At 46.9% G+C, this 23,328-nt stretch overlaps 1 protein-coding gene across 4 annotated transcripts in view; it reads left to right on the plus strand.

The window, feature by feature from the left end:
- The window catches only part of Piwil4 (piwi like RNA-mediated gene silencing 4), a 39,063-nt gene that overhangs the window by 13,394 nt on the left and 2,341 nt on the right, over positions 1-23,328 (plus strand). For all 4 annotated transcript variants that reach the window (XM_075966799.1, XM_075966796.1, XM_075966797.1 and 1 more), the window contains 12 exons: positions 52-132; positions 804-1,001; positions 2,466-2,577; positions 6,611-6,734; positions 9,108-9,225; positions 10,581-10,692; positions 12,515-12,699; positions 15,240-15,312; positions 16,666-16,866; positions 17,920-18,023; positions 20,616-20,686; positions 21,915-22,073. In XM_075966799.1, coding sequence (XP_075822914.1) covers positions 52-132; positions 804-1,001; positions 2,466-2,577; positions 6,611-6,734; positions 9,108-9,225; positions 10,581-10,692; positions 12,515-12,699; positions 15,240-15,312; positions 16,666-16,866; positions 17,920-18,023; positions 20,616-20,686; positions 21,915-22,073 — 1,538 coding nt within the window. The remainder of the gene's footprint in view (positions 1-51; positions 133-803; positions 1,002-2,465; positions 2,578-6,610; positions 6,735-9,107; positions 9,226-10,580; positions 10,693-12,514; positions 12,700-15,239; positions 15,313-16,665; positions 16,867-17,919; positions 18,024-20,615; positions 20,687-21,914; positions 22,074-23,328) is intronic.

Here is a 23,328-nt window from a genome sequence, read left to right on the forward strand (position 1 = left end):
TTGAATTAGGCTATTATGAATACTTATCAGATTCCAAAACTATACTTCCAGGCTCTTTAAAAAGCTGAAAATGTACCAGATTGGACGGAACTTCTATAAGCCTTCAGAACCAGTGGAAATCCCCCAGTACAAGTAGGTTTCTTCATGTTTTCTGTCCCTGGGAAACGGTAAGTTACCTTGCCGCGCTGCCCCCGCCCCCGTGAGGTGTCACATGTCTGGAACGTGCAATGTAACGGACTTTTGAAATTTTCAAGCATTCTTTCTTGCTTTGTTTGTTTTGGGGAGTAGTAAGCCCAGATGGGAAGCTAGAAGTTTGTGTTCTTTGGTTCATGTGCTAGGTCGTAAGTTCTAGAGGGGACTCGGAACCCAGCTTTCTGCGGAGAGCCAACAACAGAAGCAGACCCGTTTATTCTGAGATACAGCTGGCATCCTGTGCCCGTGCTGAAGGGAAGTTAGCACAGCCAGGGCAGCTGGCAGAGGTCCTGGGGAGCATTCTGCAACACCCAGAAGAGCTCCTACCAGAAATGCAGGGTCTTACATAACTGCCAGGGCTCAGCTCGAAATTCTTATTCACAGGGATTTTATCCTACATTTGTTTAAAGAAACCCCAGCTGTAACGAGTTAGAGTTTTCAGTCAGTAACTGAAATAAATGACACAAAAGAAAAAGACAAAACAACAATAACAACAAAGCTATGATCCTCAGAGACCTAGAATGAAAGCTCACTGCGTTATTATAGGTTTTCCCGGCAGTATGTTTTAAATATTCAGTACTGTGTTTGTTGTTTTTTATTTGATTTTGAAGGTTGTCCCTGTGGCCTGGCTTTGCCTTTTCTGTGTCCCACTTTGAAAGCAGACTCCTGTTAAATGCTGACGTGAGCTACAAAGTCCTGCGAAATGAGACTGTTCTGGAATTCATGACTGATCTCTGCCTCAGAGCCGGCACCTCCCACTTCACTGAGACATGCCAGAAACACCTGGTGGGGCTCATTGTCCTCACCCGGTAAGCGCTGGCCCCTGACTGCTACCTGGAATGCACGTTTAGGGGTGTTTGGGATCCAGAGTGTCCCTGTCACATTGGCCAGAGTACTGGGGGGTAAAGGGGGGGTGTCAGTTGGCTTGCCCCTGTGCAAGCCTGTCTGTTCCTGTGGTTGCCTCTGATTTCTGAACCGACCCAAGTCAACAAGACTATGATATATCCTGTCATCCTGGCCCTCCAGAGCCTGCACTGGGCGGTTCCAGTACGTCTGCCTGGTTCCCAGTGTTTGGTTCCCCCTTTCACATCTCTGCCTCCCCAAACCCAGCTCTGTCTACTCTCTGAGAACCATCCCCCTCCTCTGGCCACTTCCTGCCCGGCTTTGCTTGGAACCCACCTCTTCATGGTCATTCTCTTGTGTTACAAGACAGAATGTATGCTCCGCTGCAGCCCACTAGAGATTCTGAGACCTCTTAGACAAGAGGACATGCCTCTCGCCTTTGCTGGGCGACTTAGCAGTGCAGTTCACTCTCATTGAACACTGAGCCAAATCAAACTCTGGCAGCTTAGGAATCTTCCTGGGTTCTCCCTCTCTCTCTCTCTCTCTTTTTCAAAGACCCTTTTATTCAATGTGAGGCTGAGGAAGCTCAATAATTTATCAGGGAACCCTCAGAAGTCCACTCCCATGGGCAACAGTGGTGCATGCCTTAGTTCTTAAGAGCTTGTCAAAGACTGATTTCCTTTCTGGACCATCTCAGTGGCTAACTAGCCTGGTCTGGAATGTCATCTTAGAGCTGGTTTCCTGGGCTGAGCAACAGAGGGGCAGCCAGGCTGGATTTCGCCTTGCCGGGCACGGGAATGCTTCCTTTGCCTTCCCGTGTATGTATATTCTGATGCTTTAGCCTCCCGCACTCTTAGAGACACCTTTTATGGTACTTGGAGCTCTGGGAAACCTGTCTTGGAGGTTTCTGCCGCAGGCCAGGCCACAGGAGATCATGGTGCTAAAGAGAAAAGGAACTTAGAATGGTCTAGGTCGTTCACTGGTTCTTGTTTGGCCGTGGGTTAGCACAAATGAAAGAGATCATCAGGATTCCAGAATTGTGTGATTGGCCAGATGTGTTGGGTTCTTTATATCATGAAAATTACCTGGGAATTGATATATGACCTCGGAGGAGGGCAGGGAAGCCAAATGGGATTTCATCGTTGGGAATTAAGAATGACTTACCTGGAACTAGAGTCTGTCAGTGGGACAAACACTGTGGGTTCTGACTTGCGAGTGCCTCGGTTAGAATGCAGAAATCTGAAGAATCCACACTCTTCTCGTTTAGGAGCTGGTTGTGTGGTACAAAAGTGTGACTATGTTTATAGCGTGTCTTCCGTAACCTCGGGAGTGGATCTTGTATTTTGAGTTAACTCAAGACTGTGATGTGGTAGCCATACACGCTAAGGGTGATTTGGCAAAGTGTTTTCAGAGTGTCTCAAATTTACCAGATACAACAACAAAACATACCGTATTGACGACATCGACTGGTCTGTGAAGCCCACACAAGCCTTTCAGAAGCGGGACGGCTCTGAGATCACGTACATGGATTACTACAAGCAGGTAAGTGTGCTTCTTGCCTCCCTTCTTAACCCAGAGACCACGTTCTCTGTTTTAATTACTTTTCCTGTGGTTGTGACCTTTCCTACAGGAACAGGGTGAAGGGAGACTGGTTTCTTCTGGTTTACAGTTCCTCTGTGGTGAGGAAGAAGTGGGTAGAAGTACTGGGCAGGGTGGGAAGCTGGCTGGTCGCACTGCAGAATGAACCAGACATGGAGCTGGACTATAAAACCTCAGGACTGCCCCCACCCCTGTGACCCACTTCATGTTGCCCCACCTCCCAAAGCTCCTACAACCTTCTAAAACAACGCTTCCAGCTGGGTATCAAATGTTCAAATACAGGCGTCTGTAGGGGACATTTCACAAATGTAGACTGCAGCACTCTTCCTGAAAATTCCCTCAACTGCCAGGGCGAGTCTGCCACCCACATAATTCACTTACTGTCCCTTGTCATCCTCACTGTCTCTGGCTTGGCTCCTATATTTTTTCTTTCTGTAGTAATCGGTCTTAAAATCATATCTGATCATGTTACAGCCAAGCTTTAATGTTTCCATGACTCCCTCTGCCTTAAGAGACAGCTGTAAGCATCCAGTGGTGTTTTGATCTGGCAACCCCCACCCCCTTCTCACAAACCATTGTGAGTATGGAGACCTGGCCTTTGTGGCACCTGACTCAGCCTCTGTCCTGTGCGTGTTCATGTATATTGCTTCCTCTTCCTGGATAAGTTCCTGGAGAACCTTCAGTTCTCAGACAGCGCGTCCCCTGGGAGCCTGTGGGGCCGATCTAGGCCTGCTATCCCTGAACTCATTGATTGCTTCATTGCTGGGGGCAGGGCCTGCCCTCTCTCTTGCCTGTGAACTTTTTTTTTTTGGTTTGTTTTTCTCAGTGTAACAGCCCTGGCTTTGTAGACCAGGATGGCCTCAAACTCACAGAGATCTGCCTGACACTGCCTCCCCAGTTCTGTGTTTTAAAAGCGTGGGCCATCCCTGTCCGGCTGCTTTGAACTATTTTGGACACCTTGGGTTGTCGCCTGGGTTCCTGTTCCATAGCGCACTTAGGTGCAATCCATTGGCAGACTAGTCTACCGCATTAGTGTGGGGCCCCATTAGGATAGGTAATACAGTCTCCTTGCTTCACGTCTCTCCTGTCTCTGCCACTGGAGAAAGCTTTCTGTAAATGTTGCCCAGGGGTGTGTTTAGCACTATTCCGCAGCTCTGTGTACCTTAGGCCAAGCACTACACTCAGAGCTCAGCGAGGGACCTAACTAAGCTCTCTGTTACGGAGCCGTGCCTACCGCCATGGTGCAGTGTAAGAGTGAGCACGGTGGTAGAGCAGCCAGTGTCTTTAGCCTAATGTCTGCACGCTGTGTGCACAGGCAGGTGGTGGAGACCCTTGCTACCCTCCTCTTCCTCATCTCTGTAGAATCACAGCGTGGCCCATCCAACTTATAGCCTCATCTCCCTCAGCATGCCTGACTCAGCCATCCTGTCATGTCCCTGTCTTCTTGCTCGTCACAAATGGCCCAGTCTCTGTGTGTGTTCCCAAGATAACCGCAGGAAGCCACGGTACCTTTCCCTTCTACCACTAGGTCAGGCTGTTGCTTCAGGATCCAGGGTTGCCTGGTCTGTGACAAGCTCCTGACTTTGCTGTTACTCATGCAGAAGGCAAGCAAGCATGAGTGGATTGCATTGTCTCTGGGGCACATTTTCCTTACAGCAGCGGAGGCCTTTGGAATGCGGATTGCACGGTAGCTTGGAAGGTATCTCGTGCATAATCTGGGCTCTGAGTTTGTGCTCTAAACCTGGACTCCATTAAACGGCTGGGTTTCTGCACCACATTGGCGAATTGGTTCTTACTTGAGCAAATGTATTTTAGGACCTGTCATTTTCTAAAAAGGGCACCGTGGAAAGACCCGTTCCTTTTTCCGGTGGTGAATTGGCATCTCTGTATAGTTAAGGAGGAAATGAGACAGAATCATGTTGGATTTCAAACATCCTATTTTCTGAACCAGGAAATGCAGGCTAAATTTCTATTTAGTTTCAAAGCGGAAATTTGAAAATTCTCAGAAAATTGGGTTAAGGGAGAAGGTGAAAAGCTGCCTTTGGACAGCCGCATCAGGAATACATGGCTTTGCACCACTAGTAGAAAACCCTCTTTCTGAAGTGGCCCGGGTTTGGCAGAGCTGTTCTGTAAGATTCTATTTCTCTTGACTTTTCTCTGTTCTTGAGGTTGGACCCCTTCACGAAGCTCCCTTGACTTACCAGTTCAAGCCCAGCACCTTGTGGCGTGGCGCAGAGTGAAGGGTTCAACCCCAGCCCTGCTACTGTGGAGCCCTCAGGAACTGCCTGGTTCCTCGCTGCTTTGTCTGTCCCCTGTCACGTGTGCAGCTCTGCTATGTAGATAATGTAGTCGTCAGAAAAGTCAAGGGCTGTTTCTCTTCAGTTTCTGTGTCCACCTTAGTTCCTTAGAGGTAGAAAGTGTTCCAGCCTCCTATACTGAACCAGTGAAGTCCTGTAGAAGCACTTTCAAGAAAGGCTTCTCTGAGCATTTTCTCCCAGCATTTGCTGTGCTTGCGACTGGGACCCCAGATTCCTGAATTGGTTTTTATCTTAAAGAATCAAAGTCCTTATTGGGCTAGAGAAAAGTTTGCATATTATGCCCTTTATTATAATTGTGATGATCAGTAAAACATAATTCCTGGGTGTTGTAATTTGATGTTATGCCCTTTGGACCCAGCCCCCGGATGAATCCCACATGGAGTCTAATTCTCATTTACAAGCATCCAGTCTTAGCTTGGCTTGTTTCTTGCCCACTTTTCTTAACTTATATTATTCCATCTACCCTTTGGCCCCTGTGTTCTCCCCTTTTCTACTTCTGTAAATGTTACTCTTACTCCGCAATGGCTGTGTAGCTGAGTGGCTGGCCTCTGATGCCCTCCTCCTTCTCCAAATCCCTTCTCCCAGGTTTCTCCTTCTATATATTCTCTCTGCCTGCCAGCCCTGCCTAACCTCTCTCCTGCCTCGCTATTGGCCATTCAGAGCTTTATTAGACCATTAGGTGTTCGAGACAGGCAAAGTATCACAGCTTCACAGAGTTAAACAAACGCAACATAAACAAAAGTAACACACCTTAAAATAATATTCCCAACACCGAGGTATTTTGTAGCTTGTAATTGTATAATTCTAGCCCTGTCATTAGTTTTACTGGAAGTTAGTCATGATTCACCTTTGGAAATGGGCCTTGGGCAAGGTGAAATTCAAGTTTAGGAAGGGACAGAGAGGAGTGTGACCAGCCAGCTGCTGAGGACTCATCCTAAACCACACAGCGGTTGACTCTTTCACCTGGGGGCTGCTAGCATCCTCATTCCACAGAGGAGGAGTGGACAGAAAAGCTGGGTATCAAATTCCCCCTTGTCAGTTCTGAGCTGCTTCTACCACCCTGCTATATAGTGCCATCCTGGGTACCAGAGACCCCTTTGTTCTTTTGGGAAACTGAGTACACTGTAGCCTTTGCCTGCAGCTTGTGTGTAGATGTTGTTAAGATGAGTTTCGATGTCTAGAACCATGGGCATATGCTTCAGCCATAGCGTGTATACAGGCAGCTGAGGGCTGTTCTGAATCTGGAGGAAACCCAGAGGAAGCAGGGGATTAAGTCTTAAGAGTGGCATTGCAATCTAAAGGGTAATAAAGGCCAGTGAGATGGCCCAGCGGGTAAAGACGCTGTCTCCTAAGCCTCGGTGATCTGAATCTGAATTTTCAGGATCCACATAATGGAAGGAGATGACAGACTACACGGCTGTGTTGTGACTTAAATGAATTACACACACACAAACATACATACATAATATAGTACACTAAATTAAAATGTAATTAAAAATAAATGATAACTAAAAACTGAGTCCTGGAAAGAAAGTGGTAAGGAGTAGTAGAAAGATTTACTTAGTATCTCATTTGGGTGGGGGGGTTGATGTAAAAGAGGATGCCCCTCGGCTCTGTATCCACATTTGCTGCCCCCTCATTTATCTTGTATTTTATAGCAATACAATATCACCTTATCTGACCTAAATCAGCCTGTGCTTGTTAGTCTGCTGAAAAGAAAGAGGAATGATAACACGGAGCCTCGGATGGTCCACCTGATCCCGGAGCTCTGCTTTCTCACAGGTGAGCTTTACATGCAAGCTCTGCTGGCCTCCCCTTACGTTAGCTGAATGCCAAAGTCTTCCAGTAGCTAGGGACAAGGGGCCCTTTAAGTGGCGTAGACAATAGCTGGGCGAGTGGGAGGAGGACATGTCCTCTGGGACCTCTTTTCTACACACAGTCTGCTCGTAGACTGATGTCAGAGCAGCCTCTGACTAATTGCCAGAGGTCGAGCTGCTTTTCTGCTGTGTTGGTGAAGTTTTCTAGTCGAGGAAATCATGTGACATTTCTTTTTCTTCTTCTTCTTCTTTTTTTTTTATCAGGCTATTTTGTTAAGATCAGAATGACCCTTAGTTTCTTCATCCACCAGTTTCCAAAAAGCAATTTTCACTATGTAGCAGAGCCTGCCCGAGTGTCAGCTCTCACTGTGTAGTAGAGCCTGCCCGAGTGTCAGTTCTCACTGTGTAGCAGAGCCTGCCCGAGTGTCAGTTCTCACTGTGTAGTAGAGCCTGCCCGAGTGTCAGTTCTCACTGTGTAGTAGAGCCTGCCCGAGTGTCAGCTCTCACTGTGTAGCAGAGCCTGCCCGAGTGTCAGCTCTCACTGTGTAGCAGAGCCTGCCCGAGTGTCAGTTCTCACTGTGTAGCAGAGCCTGCCCGAGTGTCAGTTCTCACTGTGTAGCAGAGCCTGCCCGAGTGTCAGTTCTCACTGTGTAGCAGAGCCTGCCCGAGTGTCAGTTCTCACTGTGTAGTAGAGCCTGCCCGAGTGTCAGTTCTCACTGTGTAGTAGAGCCTGCCCGAGTGTCAGTTCTCACTGTGTAGCAGAGCCTGCCCGAGTGTCAGCTCTCACTGTGTAGCAGAGCCTGCCCGAGTGTCAGTTCTCACTGTGTAGCAGAGCCTGCCCGAGTGTCAGCTCTCACTGTGTAGCAGAGCCTGCCCGAGTGTCAGTTCTCACTGTGTAGCAGAGCCTGCCCGAGTGTCAGCTCTCACTGTGTAGCAGAGCCTGCCCGAGTGTCAGCTCTCACTGTGTAGCAGAGCCTGCCCGAGTGTCAGTTCTCACTGTGTAGTAGAGCCTGCCCGAGTGTCAGTTCTCACTGTGTAGCAGAGCCTGCCCGAGTGTCAGCTCTCACTGTGTAGCAGAGCCTGCCCGAGTGTCAGTTCTCACTGTGTAGTAGAGCCTGCCCGAGTGTCAGTTCTCACTGTGTAGCAGAGCCTGCCCGAGTGTCAGCTCTCACTGTGTAGTAGAGCCTGCCCGAGTGTCAGCTCTCACTGTATAGTAGAGCCTGCCCAAGTGTCAGTTCTCACTATGTAGTAGAGCCTGCCCGAGTGTCAGCTCTCACTGTGTAGCAGAGCCTGCCCGAGTGTCTGCCTGAGCCAGTGTTCTTACCTGATGAGCCATCTCTCCAGCCCCCAAATTTATTTATTTTATGTATACCGATGATTTGCCTATGTGCATCACATGTGTTTCTGGTGCTCAAGGTGGTCAGAAAGGGTATTGGATTCCCTAGGACTGGAGTTTCATATGGTTATAAGCTGCCATGTGGGTGCTGAGAATCAATCCTGGGTCCTCTGGAAGAGTAACAAGTGCTCTTAACAACTGAGTCACCTCTCCAGCCCAAAACTTCTTTGAGAGAGAGAGGGGGATGTTGGGGAATATTATTTTTAGGTGTATTGCTTTTGTTTATGTTGCATTTGTTTAACTCTGTGAAGCTGTGATTCTTTGCCTGTCTAAAACACTTGACGGAGCAGCCAATAGCAAGGCAGGAGCAAGGATAGGTGGGGCTGGAACGGCCAATAGCGAGACAGGAGCAGGGATAGGTGGGGCTGGAGTGGCCAATAGCGAGGCAGGAGCAGGGATAGGTGGGGCTGGCAGACAGAGAGAACAAATTGCAGGAGAACCAGCGGTGAAGAGGAGGCGCAATGAGGAAATATGACATCAGGGGCCAGCCACCCAGGCAGCCATGGAGGAAGAGTGAAAGTAAGATTTACAGAAGTGAGAAAAGGAAAAAGCCCAGAGGCAAAAGGACAATTTAAGATAAGAACAGCTGTCTAGAAACAAGCCAAGCTAAGGTCAGGTACTCATAACTAATAATAAGTCTCCGTATGTGATTTATTTGGGTGGAAGACCCCTCAAAAAAATGAAAAGAAAAAAAAATAGCCAGAAGAGAAAAGAGCAAAAACGTTGCACTATAGAGAGGAGACAGTTTTATAATGTAACTTAGACTGGCCTTGTGCAGCCCGGAGCTCCTGTGAGCCAGCGCACTCAGCTATGAGAACTGTGATGACCCTGGGCTTGCCTCCCTCTGTGCGGAGCTCTGTGGACGGTCCTCTTATTAATTTGAATGGGAATCTTGCCCTTCTGCCTGTTTCATTCTCTGCATCTCTTGCTTGCCTCTCACAGGCATGTCTAGCCAGGCGACGTCAGATTTCCACCTGATGAGGGCAGTGGCTGAAGAAACTCGGCTCAGTCCTATGGCGCGGCAGCAGCAGCTGGCCCGGCTTGTGGATGACATGCAGAGGTACAGGCCACAGGTTCTCTTGATAAGGCTGGCCTCCTCAGTTCTCCTCCCACAAAGTGTAGCCTATGAGTTTCCTGAAGCTAAGTTATTTTTTTTGTGTTAAAAATATTTATTTCTTAATAATTTCAAGTACATGAAATATACGCATATATAATGTACTTTGATCATAGTCCCCCATTGTTCTTGTTTGTCCCACTGAGCCTCTTCCCAAGAAACCCTCTTACTTCCACGCCTTTCTGGTGTCCCATTGTGTTTACTTTGCGTTGCCTACAGAAGGGTGTGTGGGTATCTGATCAAGGACAATTCACCAGTATCTACGCCACTGAGGAAGATGATTCTCCTCTTGCAGCAGCCATTGACTGATCAAGGCACCAGGAGGAGGAGTGAAGGCCACTGAGCCCCTCCCCCGTCCACACTGATAGACTAGTCTAGTACAGGTAGCCACCCCACGGTGGGTTCACGTGTACCGCAGCCATGGTTTGTAAACTGTCTGCTTTTTCATTTCCTGGCCGTCCAGACTGAATAATCACACACAAACTATATTAATTACAACACCGTTTGACTAAAGGCTCAGACATATTTCCAGCTAGCTCTTACATCTTAAATTAACCCATTTCTATTATTTTATATTTAATATGAGGCTCATGATTTGTTACCTCACATCTTGCTTCTTTGACAGCTTCTTCTGCCTGACTCCGCCTTCCTTCTCCCTGTATTCAGTTTAGTTTCTCTGCCTAGCTGTATTCTGCCCTGCCATAGGCCAACAAAGCTTCTTTATTAACCATGGTGATAAAATGTATTCACAGCGTTCAGAGGGGCATCCCACAGCAATGTCTCGTCTGGAAGATAAAGCTGTATTCCTGTCTCCCATCTTTTATCTTCCCCATCTGCTCCCAAGCCAATATAGTCAAATGTTCCCAGGAGAAATCTGTATATACCAACTCCAGATAGTCCCTCTGCTAAATGGTTTATTCTGGGGTGGTATCTGATTGGCGGCAGCAGGCAGCCCTGCGGTAAACAATACGTCTTGCCATTTTTAATCTTTACAAGTGTATGATACAGTATCTACATTGTGCCCTTCAGAAAGCCTGTTCAAGGTCATCTGTGAAACTGGGTTTGCCTTGGAACCCCTGTGCCCCACTGCAAGCCTCCCCTCCCTTCCTGTCCTTCTTTGGCACAGTGGTTGACACAATAAATATTTATATATATTTTATAGATATCATGAGAAATAGAAGCCAGAAGCTCTAAAAGATAGAATATCACCCCTGAATTGATAGTAATGATAGAATAATATTGTACGTGTGATATTTAAAGCCCTCAGCAGAGGTACACTAACTGGAAATGACTTTTTGCAGGAACCAAGTGGCTCGCTTTGAGCTTGAGAGCTGGGGACTGCAGTTTGGAAACCAGATGTCCCTGACTGGCCGAGTAGTTCCTTCTGAGAAGATACTGCTGCATGACCACACAGTGAGCTGTCGTTTCTTTTCATTTGGAAGGGTTTGCTTGAAAATGTGGACGATGGCTCACTTAGCAGGGTAATGGGGCTTGTCTTCCTGTCTTTGTCCTAAGATTTTGAGTTTCTTTTGATTTTCTATTTGGTATCAATTTAGTTGCATGGATTTAGCAGCATCCAATGGGCATGACTCAGGTTTTTTTTTTTAATTTGGGGTTTATTTTCTTTTTTTCCTCTTCTCTTCTCTTCTCTTCTCTTCTCTTCTCTTCTCTTCTCTTCTCTTCTCTTCTCTTCTCTTCTCTTCTCTTCTCTTCTCTTCTCTCTCTCTCTCTCTCTCTCTCTCTCTCCCTCCCCCTCTCCCCCTCTCTCTGTCTTTCTCTCTCTGTGTCTCTGTGTCTCTGTCTCTGTGTCTCTGTCTCTGTCTGTCTCTGTCGGTCTGTCTGTCTGTCTCTCTCTCTTTGATTTTTCAAGACAGGGTTTCTTAGTATCTATGGAGCTAGTCCTGAACTCGTAGACCAGGTCAGTCTTGAACTCACAGACATCCACTACCTCTGCCCTCTGCTTCCTGAGTGCTGGGATAATAGGTGTGCACCACCACCGCCTGGCTATTTGGGTATTTTTATAGCTGCTATTTCAAACCATTGCAAATCACACATGGCTGTCTATGTCTCTCTTATGAACATAAAACAAGCATGTGTGATCACCCAAGTATATCTAACTGAGAGGGGGTGACTTTAACAGCTGACATTGTCCAATTTCACATAGAAGGCCAGCGATTCATACAGACCTCAGCCCTGGACACAGTGCTTGGGTAGAAGTGAGCTGAGACATGAACAAAGAAATCACACTTCATCTGAGCTTTGGATGAAGAAATGAAAGGGGCGTCAAAATGCAGAGGCCACTTGAATACAGATGGCTGTTATCAGCTTCCTGACCCATGCTTTTTCTGAAGCCAGACCCCAAGGCTCAAGTGCACTAATGGTGTGTGGGCCCTTTGTCCTGGACTGTGGTCTCTACAGAGCAACAGCAGCAGTGAGGTCAGCGAGCAGGGCTCCCTGCACACGGGAATGAGCGTGGTTCCCAGTGTAAGCACATAGAGGGGTCAGCCTTCCCTACTGTTTGTGTGTTAAGTCTCCGGTCACTCGGTCCCAGCCATACACCTGATGCAGATGGCCGTGACTGGAGCTCAGTGCTTGGCTAAGACAAAGCATTCTAAACTTGTCCTCGCTGCCACCTGACTCTCAGCACTTCTCTCTGCTGTCAGTCTTCATCACGTTGCTTCTGCAAAAACTATTGGCCTTGGTCCTGGGTGATGGTTCAGTCGGACCTGAGTTCAGATCCCCAGCAGCCATGGAGAGCTAGGTGTAGCAGTTACACCTGTGATCCCTGGGACTTTGAACACACACAAACATGCACACAAATACATGTATGAAACCACTATCGGCCTCCTCTTTGCTCTGCTGTGTAGCTGTTCCTCACTAAAATAGTCTCCCCTGCCTGTGAGCCTAATCTCTCAGAGCATGGTGAACCTTAGAGCGTCCGTAGTCATTCTTTTGAATGCTCTAAGCAAGAAGTCCAAAGAGGACAGGCTGCAAGTCTAATGTCCCTGAGAAAGGACAAACAGGTGGAAGGGAACGCCGAGATCTCTTTTTCAGTCAGACACCAGCAGTATGTCTCATTCCCAGTGACCTACACAGGACCCATCAGACCTTGCCTGACTCCCGATGCCTCTGCATCCAGGAAACTCATGTGTCCTGTGAGAGGCATAGTGTCTCACCTGTAGCTTTTAGCTGTTCTTGTGACAAGCGTTTTTAAATGGCTCTCGGTTTTCCTCAGTGTCACCCCGCGTCTGCTGCTGATTGGTCCAAGGATATGCGCTCTTGCAGAGTTTTGAGTTCTGAGCCTTTGAACAGATGGTTGGTCATATGCTGCAGCAGGGCTGAGAACCTGATCGACGGCCTCCTGAGCTGCTTGAGGAGAGTTGGTGGTCCCATGGGGTTTAACGTGAGCTACCCCAAAATGTGAGAATATGGTGAATTTTTTTGTGTATATTAATTTGGTTTGAAAGTTGAAAATAATGCCTGGCATATCTATAGACCATTCATTTTAAACAAGGTAGTAGTGGTGCACGCCTTTAATCCCAGCACTCGGGAGGCAGAGGCAGGTGGATCTCTGAATTCAAGGCCAGCCTGGTCTACAAAGTGAGTTCCAGGCCAGCCAGGGCTGTTACACAGAGAACCTCTGTCTCAATAAAAATAAAAGAGAATTCATTTCAGTAATGTTTATTTTTTAAAAACTGACTGTATAAAATGATGGGTATGGCTGTGTAAGGCAGAGGTGGGGTCAGAAAGAGGTTCTGAGTTACCCAATGGGAGCGCTAGGAAATGAACTTCAGTCGTCTGAAAGAAAATACTTGCTCTTAACTTGTGGGCTATCTTTCCAGGCCATCATTGATGTTTCTGTTTGGGGAGAGGGGAACAATATTTCTTAAAATGTCAAAAGTAGTCACAAGAAGATAGACTTTATATTTATTTAATTGCTTTATAAAGCTAAAATTTAGGGGCTGAAGATGGCTCCGCAGTTGAGAGCATTGGGCCCAGGTTCAATTCCCAGCACTCACGTGGCAGCTCCCAAGTGTAGGTAACTCAAGTTCTAGGGGATTTGATGGCTTTTTCTTGGCTCTTAAGGTACCCGGCACACATGTGGTACACAGACATGCATGCAGACAAAACACTCATATACAGAAAACAAAAATACTTAAATCTTTAAGAACCCTAAAATATATTTTACTGTCTTTGTAAAAGTTTGTTTTATGGGCAAGTCTCATTCCCTCAGAATCTTTCACTGTCAGTTGGGTCTATATTCTGAATAGTCCATGTGGTGTCTTCTCTGCTTTAACCCTTCAGGTCAGTTGTTTATAAAACTTAACAGCAAACATAATATTAAAAAGGAAGTGTAGCCAGGCGGTGGCACATGCCTTTAATCCCAGCACTTGGGAGGCAGAGGCAGGTGGATCTCTGTGAGTTCGAGGCTAACCTGGGCTACAAGAGCTAGTTCCAGGACAGGCTCCAAAGCTACATAGAAACCCTGACTCAACAAACAAACAAATAAACAAAACAAACAAACAATAAAGGAATTGTTGCACTTCTTGGCTGACTTGGTAGAACTTAGGCTTCGAAAAGTTATGGTAAGATGCATGTTAGGAAAGTTTTCTGACAAACGAAAAACCAAGGTCATCCTGTGGTGTGTTAACTTCCATGCACTAGATCCTCAGTTGGCTGCCAGGAATGAAGAAGAAAGGGACTTAGACTTACATATGTACAGACACAGTCAAGCTCAAAAAAACTACACATCGTTTAGCCATGAAATTGACCTTGATGTTCTTGTAGAGAGCCAGGCTCACGCTTATCGTCTTGTGGGAAGTTACTCCGCAAACACTAACAATTACGTCAGCAGCATATGTAGCATCCAGAGCCACAGCTCTTCCCAAAGTCTCCTTCTACACCATATTAGAATTTTCCTCTTCTCACCGAATCTGCTGACAAATCATCAGATTCGGGTTTCCCCTTCTCCGGTGTCTCCAAGCTGGGAGTTAGCACAACAGGAGAGAAGTCACGGTCACAGTCAGCCAACCCGGGCTGCTCCAGCAGTCTGTGGGTCACACAGGTCCAGCGAGCAAGCCTGTGCCCGTATGACTTTGGACTTTTCTTATAAGGAAGCCTTTATTTTATTTCACTTTTCCTCATCTGCGAAGTATCCATTTGCCTGCTAGAGTCACATGCCCGGCCCCTTTCATCTAAAATGTCTGTCTGGTGCTGACGCCTGTGTCTGAGCTGGGGTGTGAGAGTCTGCATTGGGAAAGTTCAAACCACTGACTGGCTGAAGCAGGGCTTGCAGTCCTTCAGGTGGCTGTTAGGAGAGGGCAGGAATCCTGTCATATGCTGGGCCTCTTGCACTGAGGCCACTGAGCATTGAGATTCTTTCTCTCTCCCCCTCCCCACCGCCTGTGGGGAGCAGATAATGTTATTTCATGTCCAGAGACTAGACTGGCCAATGTAGGGACCGTTCCTGTAACCTCTGGCCCCGATACAATTATGTAATTGGGAATACTTGCTGACTGACAGGCTGTCCCTAGGGAAGGGCAAACATGGCCGCCACCACCTCTTTCGGGATTTGTGTGGATTAGTCGAAAACCTTTAGCATTAATTGATTCCTGAGGCATTTTGGGAATTTCAGTCCTGCTTCAGACATTTTAAGTTATGGGTTTGAAATGTCAGAAGTTCATGTTTAACCCATTTTTGAATAGCAGAACTATTAACTAAGGGGATTCTGTACAATTGAGAAAATTTCTACTTATACCAATTTTAATATGCTAACCGAATGGTCATTGAGTATTTTGACATATTATGTTCTGGAGAAACTAGATTGGAGAGGTTTTCGTTTTTCTCTAGGGTATTTTCTTTTCATAAAGTGGCTGGTCTGTTAAAGAGCCCATCAGTATTTTTTTTTCTAACACCCCATGATTGCATGTCACTAAGGGACAATTAATCTTTCCGTGTAGCGTAAAAGTAGACGAAAGACCGGCAGCGTTCCTCCGAGCCATCCAGCTCCACGTCGACCCTGATGTGCAGCTGGTGAGTGTGGCCTGTGCTCTGGGCTTTAGATGCACAATGTTTATACTTTCTTATATCTGAAGTCTTAAAAAAAAGTTCTGAACATACTGTCTGTCTTAGTCAGGGTTACTATTGCTGTGATGAAACAAAGCATTCTGGGGAGGAGAGGGCTTGTCTGGCTAATGCTTCCATATCATAGTTCATCACTGAAGAAGTCAGAACAGGAGCTCAAGCAGGGCAGGGACCTGGAGGCCGAAGCTGATGCTTGCCTGATTGTGTGTGTGTGTGTGTGTGTGTGTGTGTGTGTGTGTGTGTATGTGGTGTGTGTGCATGCCCTTGTGTATGTGCCTACTCACTTGTATGCACACCCATGTGTGCATGGGTTCTTGTTTGCCTGCATGTGTGTTTGCCAGTGTATGTGTGCCTCTATTCCTTCTTTACATGCATGTAAAGTCTGCTGACTTTGCAGACTGGGGCCTAAGGATGATTTTATCACACTCCAGGAAAGTTAAGATTGGCCTCCCTGTTAGTAGAAAGCTTTCTATTTACAATAAAATTTGTAGTTTATTCATCTCTCAGGCCTGGGCCCCCACAGCTGAGCCATGCAATTGCCTGCATAACTGTTCAGTTTCCCTGCAGACTGCTGTGGTTATCTCTGTCTGCTGCGCACACACACACACACACACTTCAATGGATAGTATATTAAATGAAGATAATTCTCACTCTAAGAACATTAAATTCAACGAATGTAAAACTGCAGAAAAGTGCAAACCTTTCTTTGCACAAAAATTTATGATTTTTCCCAGAAACCAGAGTTCCTGGCATTTCCTGTCGTTTTTTTTTTTTTGTAACCTTTTGAGTGTATGTTACAGGGTGCCCTTTATTCTTGACTGTTCTTGATACAAATGTCCTAAAAACAAGAACCACAGGGTGGCCAGCTAACCTTTGGAGAAAGAGCATGCAAGAAAGGGGTCTGAGGAGACTATTGAGTTCAGGAGAGGATGAGGAGGAAGTATGGCTGTATCCGCAGGTTGAATACCGTGTAGCTAGCTGCCTTTGCCAGGGTGATGGGTACAATTGGAGGGAAACTGGCCAAGTGAAATGGCATTTCAAGTGGTACAGACTCACTTATCAATGGCTCCATGCCAACTTAAGGGATCCACAGCCATGTTTGCTTTTGCTTCTTGGGCACATAGGGCACACGGTATCTAGAGAATTCATGCTTTTGTCCTGACTCTCCTACCAGACCTGTTCAGAGACAGAGAATGTTTAAACAGCTTCCAGGATGTTTGCAGAACCTCCACTTACATGTTGCCCATAAGCCGTTCAGAAGTGTAAGCGGCTGGGTTTGATCTGGTGTCCTTTTGCTTTTAGGTGATGTGCATTCTGCCTTCTAATCAGAAGAACTACTATGACTCCATTAAAAAATACCTGAGCTCTGACTGCCCGATCCCAAGTCAGTGTGTGCTCTCCCGGACCCTGACTAAGCAAGGAATGATGATGAGTGTGGCCACCAAGATTGCCTTGCAGATGACCTGTAAACTTGGTGGCGAGCTGTGGGCCGTGGAGATTCCGGTGAGGACCGGCACAGTTTCCTTTCTTATGGCCAGTCATTTCCAGATCCTATTAGCGATAGTATCCTGTGATCCCAGCGTCTCAGTTACCTGTTGATAGCTTGGGGGCAGAGGGCTAGCTCTCAGATCTCCTGAAGATGCCCAGTTTCCTTAGAGAATTTATTGCTGTGGTATGTGCAGGCAGCCAACATACTTTTGCTTGGATCCAAATTGCTTCTGGCTGTTAATACAATGGGCATGTAAACCTGTGATCCCCTGTGGTCCACTCTTTCTGATGTGTGTGGTTGAGCTCCCCCTGGGATAGGCATTGCACAAGCCTTGGCAGAGCAGTTCCAAAAGGGGGTGAGGCACACCCCTCCTCTCAAGGAGCTTCTGTTTATCTGCCGACGAACTTCATGGGAGAGACTCTCAGGTGTCACAGACCTGGGGGAGGATTGGTTTGGGTTCTCCTGGCTGCCATTTTAAGCCCTGTCCTATAGTCTCTACTTTGACATGTGTTCAGCGGAGTGTGCCTTCTCAGAAAGAACATAGCCTGCTCTCTGGATGTGTGTCCAGTACAGTGTGCCTTTTCAGAGTGGCCTTGTACCCGGAGGGAACACAGCCTGCTCTCTGAACTGACCACACTGTGGTGGATACTCACCAGATGCCTCCTGAGTGAGCAAGTGGGAAGTGGCAATGCTGCCTGTCCCTCGTACCTCCTCAGCCGTCGCGAATGTGGTCATAGCTAAGCGAGGAACCTCAGCCAGCAGTCGGGAAAACAGGAGTGGGGTTCATCTTCAGATCTTCCTGAACAGGTAGAGGATGGAGGAACTGTCACCTTCCTTGCCCCCCTTTGCCCCTCACCCACTCCCAGAAGGCAGATGGCCAATTAGGCCCTTCAGCGAAGTATCTATCATGATGTTCCTCCATCTTTTTTTCTTTGGTGTCTGGTTTAATTATCTGTCCCATCTGAAGCTTGGTTTCTTGGGCATACAGCTTAATGTGAATAATGTGCTAACTGGAGAGATTGTTTAAATGCTCATGCCATTAAATCACGACTGCCTTCATTTAACAGTTGAAGTCCCTGATGGTAGTGGGTGTTGATATCTGCAGAGATGCTCTCAACAAGGATGTGGCAGTTGTCGGGTTTGTAGCCAGCATTAACTCCAGGATCACCAGGTACCGTAAGCTCCTCCTGACCCTCTGAGTCCCTTTGGGACTGCTTATGTGAATATGTGTTTAGGGATGACAGCTTGGGGCTGGATAACCTCTCAGTGGCTTACCCTGGAGAAATACAATTACCTTCATCTAGGAACAGACCATGAAATTCTCCAATATTTATGTGTATATATGTGTATGTGTATATGTGTGAATATATATGCTAAAATTATTGTTAAAATGTGCTTTGAAGTTTAAAGTAGCACATATTAATAGCATAGGCCAGTGGTTCTCAGCCTGTGGGTTGCAACCCCAAGCAACCCTTACACAGGAGTCGCATATCAGATATTTACATTACAATTAATAATAGCAGCAAAATTACAGTTATGAAGTAGTATAATTTTATGGTTGGGGTCACTACAACATAAGGAACTGTATTGAAGGGCCTCAGCATTAGGAAGGTTGAGAACCATTGGTATAGATGTTTAATTATATTTTTAATATACTTTATCAGTTCACCCCATGATTGTTCTGTTACATTTTAAAATATTTTATTAATTTATGCATGTATATGGAAACACAAATGCCATGGTGTGTGGGGGTCAGAAGACAAATGTAGGAGAAGACAGTAGTTGGTTCTCTCCTTGTGCCATCTGGGGCCTGGGATTGAACTCAGGTCGTCAGGCTTGGTGTTGAGTGCCTTTACCTTCTGAGCCACCTCACCTGCTCCTCCACCAGATTTTTAATACATTTTGATGAACTTATGACATACATACCAGTCTTTATCATTTCCTCCTATGTTAAATGCAGATAGTTAGATTAATGAATTACACGGCACTAGTAGAGTAAATGGAGCCTCGGTTTAAAGCCATTCCACACGTTCGCTGGGGTGAGTTATTGTTTGTACTCCAGCCACATCTCTGGATCCTGAATGCTGGGAAGCCTTGTGCCTGTTGTTCTGAGTGTGGGTGAGGAGCGCTTGTGCACTCTATAAAACACCTTAGAGTTGAAAACAGACTGCTTTCAGTTCTGCCTGGTCTGCTTTTCACTCTGCAGCTGAGGCCCAATGGTCTAGTTACATACAAGCCCCGTAGTTACCCATAAGATGGCAAGAGTGACTGACTAGTTCGTAAGGCTTCTGTGGGGCTCTGTCACATTAGAGCATCAGCACTGCAACCTGAAGTGCATGCTTCTGTACATGCAGTTCTCTTCCTTGTCAGCACTTGGACATGCTCCATGTGTGGGGCATGCAAAAGGCTGTTAAGGCGGGACAAAGGTAGAAAAGCCTAGAACAGGCTTCTTGCTCTTGTTACATTGTAGTCCTAGAATTGCTTCAGGATTTTTAATTAAATAATATATTTTGAGGCCGTAGCAGCTGCTTGCAAAGTCTTTGTTTCCTGGTCTCAGTTTGATTTACTCCATTAAATTAGTGGTAGGTGTGGAGCTGCACTTGTAAGATACAGGAAGAGTAAACACCTTGCTTGCACGGACACAGCTCATTCCAGGTGGTGTGTGATTCCTGTAAGAGCGTCAGTCATTTCTCAAGCGGATCTGAGAAAGCACCTGCTCTGTCATCTTGATGTCGCTCGAGATTGAGACGCATTTGTAATTGTGTTACCTTAATTACAGATAGGGAACTGTGACAATGATGGCAAAACGTATTAATCACTTCCTGTTGGTGTGAGGAGTCTGAGAACAGCTCTTAGAGGAGGAAAACCCGATTCTGCTCGTGCTGCGGAGGTGTCAGGCAGTCTCCCAGCCCCATCCTCTGGGTCTGAGATGAGGTTGAACATCTGGGTCTACGCTCAGCACAGCTGCTCACCTCAGGGCAGCAGGAGGCAGAGACAGCAAGATGCATTAGAGATTGGGTCGAGAGAGACAGACGTACCCTTCAGAGGTGTGTCCTCAGTGACCTGCATCCAGCAAAGCCTCCTTCCTCAGAGCACACTTACCTGTTGGTTCAGCTCGGTTCTGTGGGTCAATCCGATGCCATACCCTCTGGTAGAGTCACTTCTCCCTAGTGCCACAAGCTGAAGAGCAGGCCTCCAGCACTCAAGCCTTTTGAGGGGACCCTTCATATCCACGTCCTGACACACTAAGTCTTGACTTTCATTTCCCATGAACCTCTAATTAACCACTGTCAAAATCACCCGCTGTCTTGTTGAGATGGTAACTCTGAAGAGTCATCGCTAGGACTGGGTTCAAGCTTGAGGAATCTCTAAATATTTTATGAGCAGACGATGTACTAAATTAGCACACGGTTTGCGGTGCAGGTGTGAGCCTGTGTCTGCACTGCCTGCGCTCCAGACCGTTGTTATCTTTAGGATGTGCTAAGGACTGCCCTTTAAACTCTCCTGCTGCAGGTGGAGAATTTCAGGTTTGGATTTGTCAACATATAGCTGTTGGAGTGAGTTCCTGGTCAGGGTTTGAATGCAGATGGCAGCACTGAAGGATGCCTTTCGGCTAGGAAGAGGACCATTTAGTATGGTTGTAGTAGACAGCATGCAGAGTTGGGAGCCTAGTGTTTGCGGCCGGCGTCTGTCTATGACTTAACGGGTGTGTTGTCGCGGGGTCTGGATGTTACGTTTCACGTTTGCATTTTGTTGATTTCAGGTGGTTTTCCCGATGTGTTCTCCAGAGAAGGGCAGCCGACATTGCAGATTGCTTAAAAGTCTGCATGACTGGTATCTGATGGGGTGGGCTCTGGGGACACCCCAAATCCACAGACTGCTGGCAGCAAATGCCCGGACCTTCAGCTCTCACCCAGTTGGAGACCCCACATCTGTGTGCTGACAGATAAGCTAACAGATAGTGTAGTGTTTGTGTTGCTGTGTGTGCTGAGCACAGCACCCCAAGCCAAGAGCGTGTGGTTACGCAGGTGACCCTAGCCAACAGTTTGAGGCTGAGTGAGGCCTGTACTGGAGAAATGAGGGTAAGAGGCAACATTAATTCTGCACAGGAAAACCAGCCTTTCGCCCTGAGGATTGGTGTGCTCGAAGAAGTGTGGTATACTGGAGGAAGACAGGGAAGACAGGAAGTGAGGGGCTGTGTCCTCTTCCAGCCCCAGCCACTTTGGCCTTTTCCATTGAGCAATATGTGTATATGTGTATCTGCTTTGTTCTCATCTATGTATGGTTCCAGTCTCAAAACCTGAGGGGTTGGGATGTCTTTTAAGTGAGCTTGATGATCCTTGTTGGGCTTGCTCTTGGAAGTGTGATTATCTTCTGTCAAACCAAACCCCTTTCCTAGGCAGGAAAGGCTCCTGAAATAGATTATGCCCTCTACACACAAAAAGGAATTACCGCATCCTATGACTTTCTCCTCATTTAGAAACTTGGCCCATGTTTAGCCGTTCCACCGAGAGCCTCTCTCGTGAGGAGTTGCCATCTGGTGCCTACTCCGCGGCAGGTTATGGTTAGAGTGGGTGGAGATGGTTCAGACTCCGTCCCATCTGTGAGACTTGGATCGGGAGTCGGCGTGAGGAGCGGCTTTGAGAGAATTCCGGAGTCACTTCCTTGTGTTTTCATATTTATTCTCATTAGGGAAGAAGACGATACCAACAAATCCAGCTTGTCTCGAGCAGATTCGAAGACTTAAAGTTGAATTAGTGTTAATTTGGTTTTAGGCATTTGTCCACTGCGTGAATTAAATTTTGTTTTCTCACTTCAGTATTTAAATTTGGCTAAAGAAGTATGTTAAATTTAAGAGTGTATTATGCCACAGAAACCCTTGTGATTGCTCAGATAGCAGAGATAAAGGAATAGTCTTGTTAGCCATTTTTATGTTATTGCAGATACAACCCAAAACTAAGTCTTCTCATTTTACCGTGGTCTGAAAAAGCAAAGTTACTTAAACGTGATGTTATTTTTGGTAGCCCTGACGGATGACTCTCTTCTCATTAACACTCTCCAGGAGCTCTCAACAAGTGGTACAAGCACAACCATGATTTGCCTTCGCGGATAATCGTGTACCGAGATGGCGTAGGGAACGGGCAGCTGAAGGCGGTGCTGGAATATGAAATCCCGCAGCTGCTGAGCAGCGTGGCTGAGTGTGGCTCAGGTGCCAGGTATTCTGTTCCCTCTCTGACACTCACAACGTGTACGGCCACGATCCAGGTATTCTGTTCCCTCTCTGACACTCACAATGTGTACGGCCACGATCCAGGTATTCTGTTCCCTCTCCCTAACACTCACAATGTGTACGGCCACGATCCAGGTATTCTGTTCCCCGTCTCTCTCTGACCCTGACAACATGTACGGCCATGATCCAGGTATTCTGTTCCCTCTCTGACACTCACAATGTGTACGGCCACGATCCAGGTATTCTGTTCCCTCTCTGACACTCACAATGTGTACGGCCACGATCCAGGTATTCTGTTCCCTCTCTGACACTCACAATGTGTACGGCCACGATCCAGGTATTCTGTTCCCTCTCCCTAACACTCACAATGTGTACGGCCACGATCCAGGTATTCTGTTCCCTCTCTAACACTCACAATGTGTACGGCCACGATCCAGGTATTCTGTTCCCCATCTCTCTCTGACCCTGACAACATGTACGGCCATGATCCAGGTATTCTGTTCCCCGTCTCTCTCTGACCCTGACAACATGTACGGCCATGATCCAGGTATTCTGTTCCCTCTCTGACACTCACAATGTGTACGGCCACGATCCAGGTATTCTGTTCCCTCTCTGACACTCACAATGTGTACGGCCATGATCCAGGTATTCTGTTCCCTCTCTGACACTCACAATGTGTACGGCCACGATCCAGGTATTCTGTTCCCCGTCTCTCTCTGACCCTGACAACATGTACGGCCATGATCCAGGTATTCTGTTCCCTCTCTGACACTCACAACGTGTATGGCCATGATCCTGAACGAGTGCTTTGTCAATATGACTTATTTTTTAGGCAGTGAAGTTTTGCTGTGTTTCTGTGCCACACCTACATGGATGGGTTTTTCTGAGACTGGAGTGTAGTCTAATACTAATATCCTGGTACTATAAGTTTTTGGGGGGCTTGAGTCAGGCACCGTGACGTAAGCAGCTGCAGAGTGTTTCCAAGAGTATCAGGGGTCGGGGTATCAAAGATGCTGTGTATGTATTAATCCTCCACTGGGGACGGGGAGCTGTGATTTAAAATTTCAGTCTGAAATTAACACAGAGACAGAGGTTCTGATGCAACCACCAGTACCCAGATAAGTCATGGACAGGGGCGAGGGAGTCTCTGCAGGCAGAAGCCAGACTGTCTTGATCATGAGCTGCCCTGGTCATTTTTTACTCCTAGATCTCGTGTTGTCGTGAGCAGTTTTCTTCAGTGATTTTT

This window comes from Microtus pennsylvanicus, chromosome 3, assembly GCF_037038515.1.
Source record: "Microtus pennsylvanicus isolate mMicPen1 chromosome 3, mMicPen1.hap1, whole genome shotgun sequence".
Taxonomy (NCBI): Eukaryota; Metazoa; Chordata; class Mammalia; order Rodentia; family Cricetidae; genus Microtus; species Microtus pennsylvanicus.